This window comes from Clarias gariepinus, chromosome 15, assembly GCF_024256425.1.
Source record: "Clarias gariepinus isolate MV-2021 ecotype Netherlands chromosome 15, CGAR_prim_01v2, whole genome shotgun sequence".
NCBI lineage: Eukaryota > Metazoa > Chordata > Actinopteri > Siluriformes > Clariidae > Clarias > Clarias gariepinus.
This window is the reverse complement of record NC_071114.1, coordinates 17,034,473-17,053,711: the sequence shown is the minus strand read 5'-3', so window position 1 is coordinate 17,053,711 and position 19,239 is coordinate 17,034,473. Positions and strand designations below refer to the sequence as shown.

The window sequence follows — 19,239 nt, the reverse complement described above, 5'->3', positions numbered from 1 at the left end:
TTTTTGAATTTCCTGAGAAGAAAATCTTTACATGGATAGTTTGGTGAACAGATTTATATCGGCTTACATTGTACACTACAGAGATACTGTATATTAGAACTACTCTGTCTAAAGGTACAGTAATTTTCTTTATTAAATCACAAAAAATTATAGTTGCAATAGAAAAGTACTAATAACTATCCACAGTTAAATTGAAGATATACAATATAGCTTAACAAACTTAACAAAACAAAAAAATATAACTTAACTTAACTTAACTTAACAAATAACTTAACTTAACTATAACTTAACAAAAAAATGCAAGTAAACAATAAAAGTAGACATAGTAAACCAACAAATAGACTAATAAATCACTAAAAAAGGAAAAATATATAAATAAAAAGAATCTAATTACATAGCAAAAAGGGTTCAATCACAGTGTTCCAGTGACTAAATTAGAATGTCGAGACAATAACAGAAATAGTTATGATTTTCTATTAGATTTAAAGAGTTATGGACATGATTTAAAAAAATACATTCATTAATTCTACAACTTTGCCATTAAACTACAGAAGTTGACAATATGTTCAAATGATTTGTAACTGTGACGGAAAAAAGATAATTATGTCCTTTAATGTGAAATTGTAAGATTCATTAATAAAATTAGCTCATGGTACGGTACAACGCCGGAGCACGCCGAGTAGTGACGTCACATTTCTGCGCCACACTAGTGCACGTGGGGGTAGTCGGACCTATTTAGAAGTGCTGCAGTTAAAGCTTAGCTTACACACAATCTATTAAAAATGGGGAAAAAGCTAAAAGTCGGAAAGACTCGTAAAGACAAATTCTATCATTTGGCAAAGGAAACAGGTGAGTTTATTATTATATATATATATTTTGCTGAAAAGTTAGCTAGCTTGTAGTGTTAGCTAACTGAGCCCATATGATGCGTGGATGCGTTTTAAAATGGCTTCCAGTTTTCTGTATGAGTGTAGTTCGTAGACCATACATATTCGGCCTTACATCGTATATATACATGATATATGAATATCTAATCAGTTTGTTTAGTTTATTTAATCACTGTTACCTAGATTGTCAGGGAAGAAAGTAGCCAATGAATGCCTGCTGAGAAACTCACTGAGTCGCCAGGTGAAGTCATGACATGCTTGTAGAATCGACTTGATCTTTAATTTAATGTATGTTGACTTATTTAAAGGCTACTTACACTTGAGCTGGGCTAAAGGTTCTTGACCAGCAGTGAGGGAGTAAGTGGGAATATATACATTTATAGTACCATTACAGTGGGATTATAGTATCATGTACATGTGTAACCCACATAAACAAAAAGCTTTTGAAATGTAATTAGCTATTTAAAAATCATTAATAAAAAAATTATGATCTGAATTTAAAAAATTAATGGTTGTAGTTAATAGCAATAATAAAATAGGTTTACATGTATAATGTCTATAGCAAAAACTATTTAAAAATAATTTAATTTTTTTTATTTATTTAAATATTTAAATTCTTCAATTGCCATACCTTGGCAGTCATAACAGAGTGCATTTGTCTTTATGCATAACACAATTAAAATAATTAGTTAAATAAAAAGCCCAGGCTATTAAAAAATAAAAATAAAAACACATATTGGCACAATAAGTGTCTGTGTGTAATCACTTATTTAAAAAATGTATTAAAATAATCATTAAACAAACAAATAAGCAATAAATCCATACTGTAGTGCAACACTGCAATATATTGGATATGCTGTTAGCTATTCTTCTGTAACCTGTTGAATCTTATACTGTTGTCTACAACAGTTCACTCTTAGATGGTCTATTAGTGACTTCATTGCTATAAATCACCAGTAAGCTGCATTTCTGGAAAATTAGCTGCAATAGGCTTTAATGGAAGAAGTGAAATGTAAAAATGTATTTCGTTGTACTTGGTCCTCTGTCCACTTCAGAGTAAGAAAATGTAAGTGTTGTCAGTTCGTGTGTTTATTTCTTGAGAAACAGAGAAGAGAATTTCTTGGAGTTTAAAACTTTTTTCTTATATGAAGATGCTGTGTTTGTTTATTGCACCACAAGATAATTGTTCAGATGGAATAAACAATAAAACTTTGGAAGTTAATGTCATTTTCTTCTTCTTTTTTTTTTTTTTTAAGGCTACAGATCCCGTTCATCCTTTAAGCTAATCCAGCTGAATCGAAAGTTTCAGTTTCTGCAGAAGGCCCGGGCTCTTTTGGATCTGTGTGCTGCTCCAGGAGGATGGTATGTTGCTGTATTCAGTCTTTATACACAGGTGTTTGTCATGTAGCCCTACAGTCCAGCATTTTCTTCAGTTGTGATGAGAAGCGACAGTAGCTGTATACAGGCTCTAAAGCTAGCCATTGAACTAAAATAAAATTATGCACTAATTAAGAAGAAAATTGGTTGTTTTATTTACATGTTATGTGCCCAGGTATTGAATTTATTTTTTTGTTGTTGTTGGAAGCAAAAAACTTGCTCTATACTTGCCACGTATACTCAGCAGAGACACTGATAATATCCTACTATATTTCTTACTGAACTTTTTTTTTTTTTTTGCCAATAAAATGTATAATTTTTTTTTTTTTTTTTTGCATGATCTTTTTACCCATACAGGTTACAAGTAGCATCGAAATTCATGCCTGTGTCCAGTCTGATTATCGGTGAGTCCAGACTCTGTGTTTGAGTCATTATGACGCTTGCCTCAGTAGTTATGTTGTTTATTCAAAGTGCACTTTTCTCATGATCAGGAGTGGACCTGGTGCCCATCAGACCCATCCCCAATGTAGTCACCCTGCAGGAGGACATCACCACAGATAAGTGCAGACAGGTATCTATGGCATATTATACACATCACGGGGTTCAAGACTTACAGTTGCAGTGTGATGGTGATTGACATGCCTTACTATTCCAGGCTCTCAGGAAAGAGCTGCAGACATGGAAAGTGGACGTGGTGCTGAATGATGGTGCCCCTAATGTCGGAGCTAACTGGCAGCATGACGCCTTCTCACAGGGTGTGTATAAAACATGCATGAACAGATACATCCAGGGTTTAGTGTTATTTTAGCTAACTCAATTATTGATCTGCTTTAATTAGCCAAAGATTTAAAACTGTCTGTTAAAGTTTACACCAAATTTTCTAATTTAACAAAACACAAATTTAAGTCCCTCATGATTACATTCTTTCACTCTTTCCTTTCTTCAATTCTTACGTGTAATTTTTTTTTTTACACTGTTCCCAATCTTTCTTTCTCCTCTTATGTCTGTCTTTCTCTCACTGAACCCTTTTTATTTAGTTTTTCAGCGTTTTCGTTTCTCCTTTCTTCCTTTGCTTAAAAAAAAAAAAAAAAAAAAAATGTAATGGCTGCATACTTTATTTTAATATCTGGTTGTAGATGTGTTTTCTTCGAACATCTCCACATGTTAAAACTAATTTATTGTTGTATTAGTTTGAGTAATTGCTATCTAGACATTAACAGCACTGTAACAGAAGTTTGCGTTTCTTGTCCTCAGCACACTTGACCCTGATGGCTCTGAAGCTCGCCTGTGAGTTTCTCAACAAAGGAGGAACTTTTATCACCAAAGTTTTTCGCTCCAAAGACTACCAGCCGCTCATGTGGATCTTCCAGCAGTTCTTTAAGAAGGTTCAAGCCACCAAACCTCAGGCATCCCGTAACGAGTCTGCTGAAATCTTTGTCGTCTGCCAAGGTTACAATTCTTTTGTTCATTAGTTTCTTAACATCATGTGGGATAAACAGTGAAATAAAAATAGTATGCTACTTTAATAAGAGATTAAATGTATATTGTAATCACTAAATTCTTCTGTAAAGACTCCTATAGACTTCCTGCTGAGCCCTCTTCTGTCTTCTTTAGGTTTTCTGGCCCCTGACAAAATCGATAACAAATTTTTTGATCCTAAGCATGCCTTTAAAGAGGTTGAGGTCCAAGTAAAGACAGTAAAGGAGCTAACTACAGGGAAGAAGCCTAAAGTAAGTACTTAAATCTGATCATACTAAAGTCAGGAATCTCATGGATTTTTTTTATTTCTTTTTTTATTGAGTTGTATGTGTGTGTGTGTTCAATAGGCAGAAGGCTATGCTGATGGAGACCTGACTCAGTATCACACATTCTCAGTTACTGCATTTTTACGAGCTGAAAATCCAGTGGACTTCCTGAGCAAAGCCAATGAGGTAAGTTCTTTTTCTGGACTGGCTTTTTGTGTTTTCTCTGTAACATGACCGCTAACAGTCATATTTAGTCTATATTTAGTCAAAATTCACTTTTTTAGTTATTTCTATATTCACATGAGTCTCCAGTCTGTATAAACACACACATACAGCATAAGAAAATCTCTATTGTGATCCCATTTTGATGCCACCCATTTTTAAGTGCTACAGGAAACAAGGCTAGGCTATCAGGTAGCGACTAACTGCTAATGGCTAATCTAGCCTTCTTGAGCTCTTGGTTGTGTTTTAACATTTATATTGTTATATAATGTCATTGTGAATTAATGCTCTTACATGTATTTTCCCCTTATTTTGTTAAAGAAATGCAGGTGGGAAATGTTATCCCATGTGCTTTGGCTAAAAAACATTTACGTCCGCAAACGCAGTTCAAGTTCAGTTCATTTAAAGAAGATGGAAAATCCAGCATGCTGAATGTATGATCTGACTTGTATTTGAGCTGGAGCATTAACAATAGGGCTGTACGATTTGATCATAAAAAAATAGATTGCGATATGTAACTATTAAATGTAGAGGTTTGTGTTCAAACGTGCACGTAATAGCACAAATTATGTAGTTAAGATGATCTTTGCCAATATTTATTCGTCAGTTTAAGTATTTAAAAAGATAAACAAATACTTAAAATATTGACAAACGCTACATAAATTCTTAACTATATATCATGTAATCAACTGCAGCGTTTTGAAATTATGTAATTGCAAAGGATTGTGGGTATGGAATTAATTTTCAGCACTAATTAGCACACACATTATGAAGACCTCTTAATCTTACGTTGCATTGTTTAAAAAGGAGTATGATATTTGAACATCTTTACAGCATATTGAAACATTTGTGGACCCTTGTGGACCCCCATATATAAAAACATTTGTGGACCCTTGACCACATGGACCAAGAGGCCCCGTTACAGATATGATTTGTATTTACTTCCTGTTGTCTTTCAGATCACTTTTGATGATGCAGTTCTGGAGTCACACACAGCTTCATCCCCTGAAATTAAAGAATGCTGTAAAGATATCAAGGTTCTTGGAAGAAAAGAACTGCGGTAGGTTACACTGTGTAAAATTTTATGTTTGTATTTTTTGTTTATTAGTTTATCTTCTAATATGATTGATATATACTATTTAATTGTAGGTAACGACTTTGGTTCTGTGTTTCAGTCTTTTGCTCTCATGGAGATCCAAGCTAAGAAAGTTTTTAGCCAGAAAGCTAAAAGAAGAAGCAAGGCAGCTGGACCAAGAGATCAGGTACTGGATGCATTGTGACGGGAATATGCTCTACGTTTCCGTCATGCAGTCACTAATCGGTTCACTAATCTCTTCGGTTCAGTCTGAGCACCAGTGAAGAGGAAAGTGATGGAGAGAAACCCATGAAGAAGAAGAAGGAGGTGGTGGAGGATGAGGATGAGGAGGAGGAGATGGAGCAGAAGCTGGCTGAGGTGAAGGCAGAAGAGCTTGCGGAGCTGAAACGGTATGCTATTAACGTGCTGAGTGTGCAAAACATACACTACATAACTAAGCTTTATTTTTTTTTTTCCCACACTCCATTGTGATTTTCTGGAAACACAAGTGCAAGAAGCATTGTACTGTGCGTTTAAACTGATTACTGATCGATCATTAGTTTAAGTAAACCATTCCATTATTAATTAATATTATGAGTTTAAACACACAGCTAACCGTCTCTTGAACTCTTTGGGTTTCCTTAAAATCAGCACCCAGAGTACATTACACATCCGTGGGATTACTCACATAACCATTTATTACTGAATGAACAACCAGGACACAAATTGCAAACAACTGCAGGCTTACAAACATGACACAGCTGTTAAAGCAGATGTACATTGTTCATGTAGGCCAACTTGTACCTTGTACTATGAATACTCCTTGATATGAATACTCCTTGTGACAGATTTTGCACATCATGTTAAGATTTTCCTGGTTTACTTGGATACATTTTTCGTAAAACCAAAGAATCACCCATATCCTGGAGCAGCCTTTTTCTTCAGGAAAACTGCACTAAGGGATACATTGTGTCCCATTTTACACAACCATTGCGTGAGCATGGAAGCTATTGGCTTTGTACCAATGGATGCCCGGGTGCACAGAAAAAAGCATGCAGCATGGTGTGTTTAAGGAATTTTTTACCAATTTAAATCGATTGCCCTATTTTTATAATCGATTGATGATCAGCTATGATGATGATTCCGTCCATTCTACCATTCTACATGTATGGCATCTGGGTCGATCAGTATTTTCAACAAAAAAATTTTGCCCAAAAATAAAAGGAAAAGATGAAAACAAAGCTAACGAGTCCATTAATATTTTGCAATTCTAGATATGATATAAATATTCTGTATTAACTTTTGCCCTTAAAACTTTTTTGTTATTACTATTTTGAATCCTCTTAGTTCTTGTGTTCAGTCCCACTGTAGTCTGCTCCTTCTGTTGTTGTACACATAATAATTTAGGGTTTTGTCCAATTTTTCATTCTCACAGGAAAAAGAAGAAGCTCCTGAAAGAGCGACGGAAGCAAAGAGAGCGAGTGGAGCTGAAGATGGACCTGCCTGGAGTTTCCATCGCTGACGACGGAGACTCGGACATGTTCTCTCTTAACACCATTAAAAAAGCCAAGGTACCACTAACCACATCTGATTGAAAAAAAAAATTAAGAAACAAGAACAAGAAAAATAAGAAGAATGGTTCAGTCTAAGTGTTTGATCAGACAAAACCTGTTGGGTGATTGCACTGAAATGTCTCTCTCTCTCTCTCTCTCTCTCTCTACACTCCAGGACCTGAATGAGCTCACGCTGGGTGATATGTCGGGAGCAGATGCCTTGGCTGATGAGGCGGGAGAGGAGGATGTACACGTTTCTGAATCAGAGAGCGATCTCGTCTCTCTGGCGTCAGACCTGGATGAAGATGACCTGGCGGAGATAGAAGAAAAACAGAAGCAGCTGAAGAAGCTTCCCAAGAAAAAGTGTGTAGCGCAGACTGCAAAGTAGTTTAATAAAGTTCTTTTTTTTTTTTTTTTTTTTGTGCAATTTTGCCATAAGGCCAAATAGTTTGATGGTTTTGTTGTCTCCAGGGTTTCCTTTACAGTGGAGGATGATGAGGATGAAAACGAAGAGGAGCAAGGGAACAAGCTGCTGGTGGATTTGGAGGGAAAAGTGGAAAAGCAAGACCGACAGACCAGCATGTGGTTTAGCAAGGTGGGCATAAATGTCAAACTTTTTAACTGAAGTCTTCCTCATTTATGACCGTGGGGTCGATGTGCTTGAATCAGAGGTTCTGGGGGTTTTAGAACAATGAAAATTCCTGTTCTGGGCAATTTAGCTCCATTTGCCTTATTGGATTAAAGTCACCCTTTTTGATCTAATGTGCTAAACTTCTCACAGACGACGTTAATTCTCTTTCTTCTATGATATGTCTAGTAACGTACATAGTATGTTACTAGACATACATTAATAGTAGAAACTTCTACACACAGTAATAGTAGAAGTTTCCTTCTTATGTAAATCCTGTAGGGAAAAGAAGGCCATGGCATCCACTGTGAGTGCAGATTGTGCAGCCAACTTGTCCAAATCTGCAAATCGAGAAAAACAAGTTTAAATAGAAAAATACTTTGTGTAAATAATAATAATAGCTTAATAAAGCTTTAAGAAATGCATCCTTTTCTACCCCTGACCCTGGGGTAGAACCTCTGCCTGAACCTACCACTAAGCCACTAATGCCCCTGCACGCCTCCTTCACTACTATTGTTTAATAATCCTTCTTCTAAATGATCAAACAGAAATAAATGAGTTGAGCCTGATCTGAATGATGTTCTATACTGATGACGACAACGACAAAAATAAATGTATGTGTGTGTGATATCAGGACATCTTCTCAGAGCTGGACCTCGAAGCGGACGAAGACGCACTGAGGGAACTGAAACAGGCCAATTTCCTGCACAGCAAACAGGCTTCAGGTACCTTTTTATGCAGTTCTGCAGGGTGTGTTTATTTACAGCCAGCTGAAGAACAATCTGCCCCTTAGTTAAAAAAAAAAAAGTTTTATTTAGAAGAAAATCTAAAACTAAACATGATTCTGGGTCTGACTCTATGGCTGTATGGATATATCTGTTTTACCGGATGAATTTGGTTTTCTCATCACTCTTCTTTTCAGGAAAGGGCACAAAGAGGAAGGCTGAAGAGGAGGCAGAACCTGCGCGGAAAGAGGAGGAGGAAGAGGAAGCCACACCCTCTCAGAAAGAAGATGAGGCGGCAGGAGATGAGGAGGACAGCGATGATGAGTCTGACAGTGACAGCAGTGATGATGAGGAGTAATGACTTTTTCATACTGGTCCATTGTACACTGACCTAAAAAAAAATTGATTGTTAAAAATTCTATTTTTATTTATATTTGTGCACAGAGAAATAGCGAAGATGAAGAACAAGTCTGGGTCTAGTAAATTGCCTGGAGATGATGAAGACTTTCAAGTAGTTCCTGTAGAGAGCACAAGTACGTGGTGAAGCATCTGGGGTCCTTCATTTGTTTAAAAAATTACGGGGCATTTCTAGCCACTAATTTAGCACGCTCTGTCTGGTGATTTTAGGCAGTACGGCCCTTCAGACATCGAAAATGCCTTAATTGATTTATTCATTTATGTAGCTGGTTTGATTGTAATGTTAAGAAAGTGGTGGTGTTTTGGTTCAGGTAAGCGTGCACGGATCCTGGATGCTGAAGGTCTGGCTCTTGGTGCTCAGATCGCCACGTCCAAGAAGAGACGCAGGGACCTGATAGATGATTCCTTCCACAGGTCAGTTGTCCTGCCATCATAATCACACATTCGCTTTGTTCTGTTTAGCAGAATGTAGTGCAGAGGATAACTCCACCATGTTCTTTAGGTTCTCTAATTCTCAGGACAGTGGCGAGGTTCCAGTGTGGTTCATAGACGATGAAAGAAAGCATAGGAAGAAACCCATCCCTGTCACGCGGGACATGGTGGACGAGTACAAGCAGAAGTGGAAGGAGATCAATGCCCGTCCAATTAAGAGACTGGCAGAGGCCAAAGCTCGCAAGAAGAGAAGGGTGAGGGGGATGACTGGGAGGGGACGGGTGGGGGGAGGCAAGGAAGGAAGGAATATCTGATGACGTTTGTAAAGGCAAAAGATGAACATGATTATTTGTGTGTATTGTTGTAGATGTTGAAGAAGACGGAGCAGGCCAAGAAGAAGGCTGAAGCGGTGGTCAACACAGTGGACATCTCGGAGAGAGAGAAAATGGCACAGCTCAGAAGGTCAGAGTTTACTTCAGCTCAGACACACAAGATTTAGAGAAACCAACCACAAGTAGAAAATAAACCAGGGACAATAAGGGATACTACTGTATGATTGGTTGTTGGTATTTACTGGATTAGGTCATTTGGATTTTAAATAATTATAAGTCCCTGAATAAAAAGGAGAGTTTCTGTTGGTCTGTCCTTTTAGCATAAAACTCTTTAGTGCAATTCCTCTATGCAAATACAAATTTTGTTTTATGATGACTTCATATGAAAGCATTTTTTTCTTCTTCTTTAGCATCTACAAGAAGGCTGGTGTGGGTAAGGAGAAGAGGGAAGTGACTTACGTCGTAGCCAAAAAGGGCGCTGGGCGTAAAATCCGCCGTCCCCCAGGAGTCAAGGGTGTCTTTCGTGTGGTGGACGGACGCATGAAAAAAGATATCCGTAGCAAGCAAACTAAGGATCACCGAGACAAGGGGAAAGGGGGCAAGAAAGGAGGGAAGGGTGGAAGAGGGGCAAAAACAGGTAAGGGACGTCCAAGCAGGAAGTGAAGAAATGAAATTCGAAAACGAGTTTCTCATCACACTCAGCTGGGACTGCTGTTAAAGAGCTGAGCTGTGCTAACACCAGACTACATGGACTCGTGGATAGGACATTACCACACAAGCATGGATGTACTGTGCATGTGGTCATGGCATCACAAAATAAGCATTTCGTGCTGATCTGTGGTTAGTTTTGTGTTCTCTATAATAAGTGACTGTTTCCTAATACAGAACCTTTAATCTGGCTAAACTGCACATTTTAGTGTTTTCCTGCTGTGTATGTATAACTGTTATACAGGAACAGTAGGCAACATGTACAATTCATCCATATTATTTAAATTTAGTAACCCCTTGCCTTTATAAAAGTGAACATCCAAATTTAGACAAGTTTTTGTTTGTTTTTTTATCGATTAATGATAAATTATAGCACAAATGATGATTGCATGCTATATGCAGAGGTGCTAACATTTTATAGTGGAACTGTATCATTTATGGTTTCACTGATGAAGACACCAGACAGCACCGCCTTTTTTTTCTACTTTTTCAGATAAAGCAGCCACTGTAAATCATAATGTCAGGTTGAAAAGATGAAAATATGATTTCTACTGATTTAAGAATGTCAGTAATAATAAATAAGATGCTTGTTTTTTTTTTCCTGATGCCTCTAAGCTTCCTGATTGGGGGAAGTTTTATTGTTGTATAATAGTTTGTCTAAAATTATTATTTTTGCTTGTTGACTAATCTGAACAGTACATTTACACAGATTCATGTTAATATTTTCAAATAAATAAAAAGAAAAGGTTTGTCATTTTAATAGCATAGAGCTATTATATTGTTTGGTGAAAAGATAACTTGCTATAATTACAGCTCTGAAACTGTATCTTTTGGTTTATGTTAGGGCTGCACACTTTGATACTGACATGATTATTTTGACAAATATTGTAATTACAATTTAAATGGCAATATTAAATTAACCATATTTTAATTGTATTTAAACATTTATCCAGTCTAAAAGCAAATAATTTAAAGAAAGATCTCATTAAGAGTATTTTTGCCAAAATTTATTAACTTAGAATTACTTAAATACTTAAATTGGTAACAAATTACCTAAATTTTCATCTAATCTGAGGTTATCTGTTAAACAACCCCTGGCAAAAAGTATGAAATCATCACTCTTAGCTAATGTACATTCATTTGTATAGAAAAAGAAAAAGACATGCTACTAAACTATTTTTATATAACATTCCAACCTTCTGGCTTTACAAAATGCGTGAAAAAACAGAATGAAAACTAATCAATTGCAACTCTTTTTGCAGTTAAGCCAAAAGGTAGAATCAGTTAATTCCAAGTAAAATATTATGGAATCACCATTTACTTTGCAGTTTTAAAACAAATACCTGCATCATTACATCGGCTAATCAGTCAAAAGTTAGAGTTTTTGTATACCTTGGTGAGCTGTTGCACCAAGCTGATTGACATGTATCATGGCTCCAACACTAGATGCGTTAGTTAAAGGTAAATCATTACGGAATTTTGCAAAAGATGTTTTTTTTTTTTTGTTCCCCGTCAGCTGTGTCTAAAATCAAATGGGAAGGCTCTAAAAGGGAAGTGTACTGGTAGACCGAGAAAGACATCAATGTGTGAAGATTTAAAGCAGGATTCCTTGAAAACAGAAAATGCACAACAAAACAAATGATGTAAACTGTAAGTCATCGCCGAAAGGAAATTGGAATTACATACAAAAAAGCCAAAAGTAAACAACCATTAACACCTAATTAGAAAAAACAAGGTTACAGTAGGCAGGGTGATGATGCTAAAACGTTTGTTTGGTGCCTTTTCAATGAAATGTATGAGGATGAGTGCCTGAAAAAAAAAATTTCCGCAATCATTGATGTGGTTTCATGTCAGGTAAAGGTACGGGGGAGATGACAGACCTTACATCACCAATAAATGCACAAGTTTATATTGAGATTTTTGAACATTTCATATTCCATAAATTGGAAGAATGTGTGGTGATGACATTTATCAGGATGATTCATCTTGCCATACTTTCCTACGGAAAGACAAATAAAGTCAATGGCATGGCCTGCAAATAGTCCGGACTGCAATCCAATTGAAAATCTGAGGGTAAAATTAAAGAAACTTGTCCATGACAAGGCTTCAACCTGCAAAGCTGGTTTTAACTAGATTGATGAATACTGTTTTTCGGTAGTTAAGGCCATGCCCCAGAGAATTTAACTGGTTTAAAAGTCAGAGGTGGTATACTGTGGTTTTTTTCATGATTCCATAAAATCTTTTCTCAGAATTGACTAATTCCATATTTTTTCCTCTGCTTGATTTGCAAAAAAAGTGCTTCTTAAAAGCCAGATGGTTAGAATGTTAAATAGTTTTGTGGCCTGTCTGTAATTAAACAATTGAATGAACATTTTCCAAGAGTGATGATTCCATACTTTTGCCAGGCATTTTAAATCGCAGACTTTTGTGATTATATAATTGCACAGGGTTTATTGTTGATGATCCAGAGTTGTTTATATAATATTGTTTTTTTATGGTGTGTTCCATTATTATCAAGTGTAAAGTTTTTTTTTCTAGCTAGATTCGGTTCTTAAATTAGTGTTCAATTTAAAAATCTCAGAAATCTGCAGCTACCCCATAGTTTGGTGAGTCTAAACAGGTCAGTTTCATAGCCAGTCAATTTGGGATACTGTGACGGTTCCATGTTTTCAGTCAGATATACTTTATTGATTCTCTAAAATTTTGATAAACACTACACTTTCATACAAGCTCACTGTCAATTATACCGTTATGTGAATCATAACTCTAGCACTACATCAGCTAGTTTCTCTATGATATATAAGAGTTATAACCAATTATGCATTTTGACATACAAGGACAAAAAATTCTTAGCTGCAATGAAATAACAATAGGAGCTAATTGCTCATGTACATTCCATAACTGTAATGACATGCTTTTTAGCCATTTATAGTTAAAATTTGTTGTTTAATTATCTTAAGGCAAATTGCTGGATATATTAGAGAAACAAAACACTTCAGGATGGACTCTTCGTCACATTTCTGAATTGTGACATGCCAAGAGCAAGGTTCTCCAAAGCCTTATATAATTATGTGTTCTTGATATTGTATAGATTTAGTGTTGGAGACATGGCACGTCAGTTATGGGGAGGTAGAAGACTGGCGTGATTGTGCATGAGCCACTGAATGACAGAGCGGGAGAGGGGGATTATCTCACATCTCGCATGTGGCTCTGGATCGTTCCCTCCTTTGTAGCTAAAACAATGACGGCTGAGTGCAGAAGGCTTAAAACTGCGCGGACGGGACGAAAACACAGAACACACAAGCTCTCGGGCACTCAGCACTGCAAAAAAGTGTTCGATATCAGGAGAGGAAAGAGGCGGCCACTACAGAAACAGTAAGTATGACTTTATCCTGCAGTGGTGATGATGTTGAGGAAGGGATTAAATCATTAGAGGGTATGCTGATATAGGAAAAGAATCAACGATCAGGTGAAGTCATGTACCCGAATGTGCCAGGCTTTTCTTGGCAATGGGCCAGGCTTTTGGTCCTTTAATAGTTAGATTTTATGTTGTGGAACCATAAAACAAGGAACCACTATAGCTACACTACACATTATAGCAGCCTTTTCACTAGCTCTTTTTGAAGTTACAAAAACAAAGGCGGAAAGTAATATAAAGGTAAATCTGCTGTCATAGAAACTCAGTTAGCACCTTCTGACCAATCAGCGGTGAGAATTTAACGCTGTGGTATAATGAGTGTGAATTTTCATTCTTCGAGTTGTGCACCTGAATCAGATGACTTGCGAAGTAATAAGAGAAGCTTAACATTGTTTAATCAATTAATTATTTGTTTACTATGTTCTATGTTATGCTGTTTATTAACGCATAAAAGGAAAAATATTATATGTCAATTTATTTTTGGTGAATAACATTGATGATACTATGTTGTATGAAAGAACAACAGAGATGTTATAAATGTGCAAGATTACAATAATGTTATATATCGTAGCTTGGGAGTTGGCACGGTGGCATAGTCATAAGCACTCCTGCTTTGCATCTCCAGGTTTGGGGGTTTGATTCCCACCTTGGGTTTGAGTTTGCATGTTCTCCCTGTGCTTGGTGGGGTTCCTTCTGGTACTTCGGTTTCTTTTCACATACTAGGTTAACAATTAAGACTGAGACACTGAGCTTAATGTCTCAAGTAAAACAAAAATAAAGAACAGATTTGCAGCAGCATAATGTCATAATGTCGTAAAAGTGTGTGTCATTCAGGCACAAAGACCCGTTTTATCCCCTTTGTCCTTGCATACATGTGACGACTTTCTCTGAGCTTGTGAATGAATAGTCCTGTATTTTACAGAAGAAAGTCGAATTGTAATGTTCAGTATAGTGGCTGTGACACACACCACTATTTTCAGGGTTTGTGTGTACTGTATGAGTGAGAGAGTGAGCGAGAGAGAGTGAGAGAGCGAGTCCAGTATTTGGATGGTAAAATGTGCTGGGTGAGCGTGAGCTGTATGGACAGACAGCTCACCCTCACTGGCACATTCTGTACATAAAAAAGACTGAATGCTCCTGCTGTTCTAATTAAATGCTGACTGAGCAGCTCACGTTGGCTTAATGCCTTAGTTTGAACTTTCGCCCATCTCAAATCTGATGATGATGTATTTTCTGTCTGTGCGACTGCAGGTGACAGGTTTACATTAGTGCAACTGTTCAAATGCTTATTGTTTCTATAGTAACAGATCATTCACAGGCATGTGTACAATGCATGAGTATAATAAACCAATTTATTCATTTGATAATTCATGTGGTGAAGTTTCCAACGAGGAGACTTTACAGTATATCCAACATTACCAGAAGGAGCGTTCAGTGTCAGAGGTAAGGCTGTAATATTTAGGTTTTGCAACACATGGAAATCTTCAGGACTAGAGAGGTTGCAGTTTTATGATATAATGTCAATTAAATTATTATTTTTTCAACAATGGTCATTGTCTCAAAGCAGCTTTACAAAATGAAAAGAAAATTTATGAAAGTGTGTAAGAGTGAAAAAAAAATGTGTTTAGATAATGAGATTGTGAGATTGTCCCCCTAATGTATGCACCAACATAGATTTTCTGGCACCGGGATGTTCATGGTGGATCATTTGGGTGCTGTGAGTTGCGGGGTGATTCCTCTGCCGATTGGAATTCTTTGTATGGCACATCCCATGGGTGCTTGATTGGATTGAGTGTTTGTGGGCCAGGTCAGAAGTCTTGGGCTCTTTGCCTCTTGGGCTGGCCCCGTGTGTGGTGGGCTGTGGTGCGCTCCGTGTTCTGGTGCCTTTCTGCTGTGGCCAGCATTGATGCTTTTCTGTAATTTTTGTGCTGCGTTTTTTTGTGACCGGGTGGGTTGGCCTTTGGTCCCCATGGGCATGGGTAAACCTTGGGTGGCTATGATCCTGTCACCAGTTTGCCGGTGTATGTTGTTGGTTATAAATGTTGTTCAGTTCACCTTGCAATGGTGTAAATGGCCATATATACACCACCTGATAAACTGCACGAAAATGATTCCTTAGGCTCCCAGAACCATGTTTTCACAATGTCTTTCTGGGATACGCCTGTGCCATCAGAGAAGGAAAACTCCATTGTGTTGGATGTAATAACTTGGTCATTCAATACATTAGGGTTTATTTTATTGTCACATAACATTGCTGAGCCTAGATCTGACCAACTGAACCAGATCATAGCATTTCCATGAACCACTTTTGCTATGCCCCGACCATTGCAGACTGGAAACTTCCCACAAGAGCTGCAGTTTTGCAATTGCTCTGATCCATCATGCCACCCATCACAATGTGGCTTTTGTTACAGGAGCTACACCTACAGTATGCCTTTACAATGGCACCTGGAAGTGGGTGGAATACAGAAGGCTGCAAGTTAATGTTTTGTCCGTAAAGTCAATGTTTTGCAAGCGGAAAAAAAATAAGCAAGCGTAAGGATTTGTGATGGCCTCAGTACTGGGTTAGAGCAACACCTAAAATAAAGCTCTTCTGGGATGTTCCTGGTCTGCAGTGGAAAAGACCTAGCAAAAACTGTCCAAGGTGAAAAAAACTCCTGCCTTGATTTAACTCCCAATAAATGCCATTGGATAATAACTGCAGTGTTTAATATGGTTTAGTTACGGTTCAACTAATTATTTACTGTAAGTGTAACTGATGCAGTCATTAGCTTACCGTTTCTTAAACAAAAATATCAGAATGCAGATCGTGGCAAATATGCACCACCGTCTTTGAGGAAGAAATCTGGTCAGGAATCTAAATCATCAGGGTTGGAGGTTACTTAAACTTTTGGTGGAATTTATAAAAAAAAAAAAGGGGAAAAAAGGCTTCAATTTGCTAGTAAGCATAAAGAATGGACTGCAGAGCATTGGAAGAAGGTCATGTAGTCTGATGAGTCCAGATTTACCCAGTTCCAGAGTGAGGGGTGCATCAGAGTAAGATTAGAGGCGGATGAATGCCCAATGCCTAGAGTAGAAGCCTTTGGGTGTGGTGTTAAGATCTTGGGTTGCCTCATTTGATCAGGTCTAGGTTCAGCAACATTTAGTGTATCCTAAAAATAAGGTCAGCTGACAACCTGAATGTACTGAATGACCAGGTTTATCCATCAATGTATTTTTTCCTCCTGAGACATCAGTTTCCCATTACACATGCTTTTCACACATAGATTGGCCACCACGGTGTCCAAACCTTAACCTAATTGAGAATCTCTGGGATATGCTGGAGGAGACTTTACAAAAGTGGTCCAACTCTTCCATCATCAAAACAAGATCTTGGAGAGAAATAAATGTTGCGACATTGCATACGTTTTTTAAAATGATGCCAAGGGGAATGCATGCGGAAATAAAAGCAAAAGGTGATCCAGTGAAATATTAGTGTGTGACTTTTTGTCGGTACAGTATATGTATATGTATGTGTGTGTGTATATCGAAAATATTTTTACTAAAAATTCAATAAGGAAAGCAGGGTTCTAGCCTATTCTAAAAGGAAAACTCTTTGCTGTATTTGCCATGCTAGTGTCACTGTAATAACACTTTTATTGGCACTATATTACATACCAGACATTAATCAGTGGCTCTAAATGAAAACGCAACATAATTAGTGATAAACAAATTAGTAGTCAAATTATAAAAGTTTTTATTTTATTAAAGCAAAAAAAAAAAAAAACCTGTTAAAAGGCCATCCATGCATTTGTTTCGAGTTGGCTTTACTGTTGTAATGCCCTTTTTACTGGTGTTGGCAGTTGCAGTTGGTGCAAAACGCTGCTGGGAACACACAAGCTTGAACACATAATTCCTGTCCTGGCACTGAACTGGCTCCCTGTTCAGTTCAGGGTCAAGCTCAAGGTCTTGTTAATAGGTCTTGTTTTTTTTGGTCAACTGTATTGTGCTTAAATGTGCATTATAAATAAATTAGACTTTAACTTTTTGGACTAACCACTACTAAGTGTTGTGATTGCTTTACTCTTCTGGGTTATTGCTTTGCCCTGCAGGAGGATTGTGTGTCTTTTCTTAACGTGTGTTAGGACTCTGTCCTGGGCCCATCCTCCATGCTCTACAATCTAGCAGGAGGAGGCACGCTGAGTGGCGCCACCGCCCTCGTGCTCCTCATCATTTCCACAGCCACTGATTACTGGATGCAGTATCGCTACTCTGGGAACTTTGCCAATCAGGGCCTCTGGAGGTTCTGCATCAACAACAAGTGCCATGCTCACACACTCACTGTGGGTAAGTGACAAATGTAATCCATTCAAGTCCTTTTAAAGGTTTTAATAGAGAAAAAAAAAACATTATACATCAGAGAAAATAAAATATCATTAATAAGAACGATGAGAAAGTGATGGGAAGATACGGTGAAAAAAAAATTATTATATGAAAATAAAATAAACCTCTAAAATAAAAAAAAACGTGTTTTGGCTCCATGTTCAAGTCAATACTAGTAAGATTATTTTAGCATGTAATTCTGTTTGTGTAGCAGTATAACAGATGAGTTAAGCTTTGTGAAATGTGTTGGTCGTGCCCCACAGCCTTCTGGGACGCCACACGGGCCTTCATGCTGCTGTCTGTGCTGAGCTGCTTTGCTGGTGTGGTGCTGGGTCTCAGTGCCTTCTCCAACAGAACCAAAAACACGAGGGTGAGAACTGCAGGAATCGCTCTACTGCTGTCTGGTGGGATATCACACACACACACACACACACACACACACACACACAATCCTACAGGAACATTCCTCGTTTCCTCTGCTCTAAAATCTGCCATAAAAGTCCATAACTAGCTGTTACTATTAATATGATAAAACGTATTTGAATGAGTGTGTTAAAATCGCCGCCATCAGAGCTGCTGTTAGAGAACATCAAGTTCATTATGGTATAAACCTCTAACCCATACTTCTTTTGCCTCATCTTTTCTGGTTTTAATCCCAGTTGTATGTTGCAGGTTTCTTTGCTCTCTTAGCTTTGGCAATCTACACTGGCATGACTGTGAGCTTCTTTGGCAAGCGCTACATTGAGTGGAGGTTCTCATGGTCCTACATTCTTGGCTGGATAGGAGCCATCCTGATCATAACAGCTGGTAAATCTCTCGATGTTCCCAAGGTCCTGTGAAAAGTCTGGCTACTTGTTTTTTAACAGGGAAAAGATATAATAATGAACCTAACTAGGTGTGTAGTATAGGGAACATTCAGGTGTTTATGTCTGACATCTGTGTATTTTAAATCTGTCTGTAAATTAAGCAATATAAATTATTAACGTAAATATCAAAAGTGTGATTTGGTGTATCTTTTTTCAGGCATTCTCCAGATTTGTGGCTACCAGAGGAGCACCGCTGAACCGGCACCTCAGCCTCCTACAGACAGCTACATTTCTCACGAACTGTAACTTTAGATTGAGGTGCAACTGCTGCACGATTATTTAAAACATTATACCTATTCTTGCGATAGCCACATATGATTAGGTGCAAATAAAGTAATTTTTTTTGCAGTATTCGGATGGCAAGTTTTTTTGAGTCCAGAGAGAGTGTGTGTGATGTTTCTTGGCACAATATCCTCATAGTGTGTCCAGCAGAGGGCAGCAGTGAGCTTCAGGAAAAAATGAATGCGGGGAGAAAGTTAATTTTCTTTCCTA

General features: G+C 37.5%; 2 protein-coding genes across 2 annotated transcripts; both read left to right on the top strand.

Annotated features, from left to right (window-relative positions):
• The first annotated feature begins 710 nt into the window (after window positions 1–710).
• ftsj3 (FtsJ RNA 2'-O-methyltransferase 3) lies at window positions 711–10,702 on the top strand. Its single transcript, XM_053512819.1, has 21 exons — window positions 711–849; window positions 2,144–2,249; window positions 2,622–2,668; window positions 2,756–2,835; window positions 2,920–3,019; window positions 3,519–3,713; window positions 3,879–3,994; window positions 4,091–4,195; window positions 5,191–5,291; window positions 5,407–5,493; window positions 5,576–5,716; window positions 6,742–6,877; window positions 7,035–7,222; window positions 7,331–7,454; window positions 8,122–8,212; window positions 8,410–8,566; window positions 8,657–8,745; window positions 8,941–9,043; window positions 9,132–9,315; window positions 9,429–9,523; window positions 9,804–10,702. The coding sequence occupies exons 1-21, from the start codon at window positions 783–785 to the stop codon at window positions 10,054–10,056; spliced, it is 2,565 nt and encodes an 854-aa protein (XP_053368794.1). The 5' UTR covers window positions 711–782; the 3' UTR covers window positions 10,057–10,702.
• A 2,650-nt stretch (window positions 10,703–13,352) lies between these two features.
• lim2.2 (lens intrinsic membrane protein 2.2) lies at window positions 13,353–19,122 on the top strand. Its single transcript, XM_053512832.1, has 5 exons — window positions 13,353–13,476; window positions 17,611–17,845; window positions 18,145–18,285; window positions 18,554–18,688; window positions 18,905–19,122. Exons 2-5 carry the CDS (start codon window positions 17,668–17,670, stop codon window positions 18,991–18,993), a joined length of 543 nt encoding a protein of 180 aa, XP_053368807.1. The 5' UTR covers window positions 13,353–13,476; window positions 17,611–17,667; the 3' UTR covers window positions 18,994–19,122.
• The last annotated feature ends 117 nt before the right edge of the window (window positions 19,123–19,239 follow it).

What these genes read in the sequence shown, in the direction of transcription:
- lim2.2 (XM_053512832.1), top strand. Translation starts at nt 17,668, where the DNA reads ATGCTCTACAATCTAGCAGGAGGAGGCACGCTGAGTGGCGCCACCGCC. An exon ending in TGCTCACACACTCACTGTGG is followed by an intron (nt 17,846 to 18,144) that starts GTAAGTGACAAA and finishes CGTGCCCCACAG; the next exon opens with CCTTCTGGGACGCCACACGG. An exon ending in AATCGCTCTACTGCTGTCTG is followed by an intron (nt 18,286 to 18,553) that starts GTGGGATATCAC and finishes TGTATGTTGCAG; the next exon opens with GTTTCTTTGCTCTCTTAGCT.
- ftsj3 (XM_053512819.1), top strand. Translation starts at nt 783, where the DNA reads ATGGGGAAAAAGCTAAAAGTCGGAAAGACTCGTAAAGACAAATTCTAT. An exon ending in ACACCATTAAAAAAGCCAAG is followed by an intron (nt 6,878 to 7,034) that starts GTACCACTAACC and finishes TCTACACTCCAG; the next exon opens with GACCTGAATGAGCTCACGCT. An exon ending in GCACAGCAAACAGGCTTCAG is followed by an intron (nt 8,213 to 8,409) that starts GTACCTTTTTAT and finishes TCTTCTTTTCAG; the next exon opens with GAAAGGGCACAAAGAGGAAG.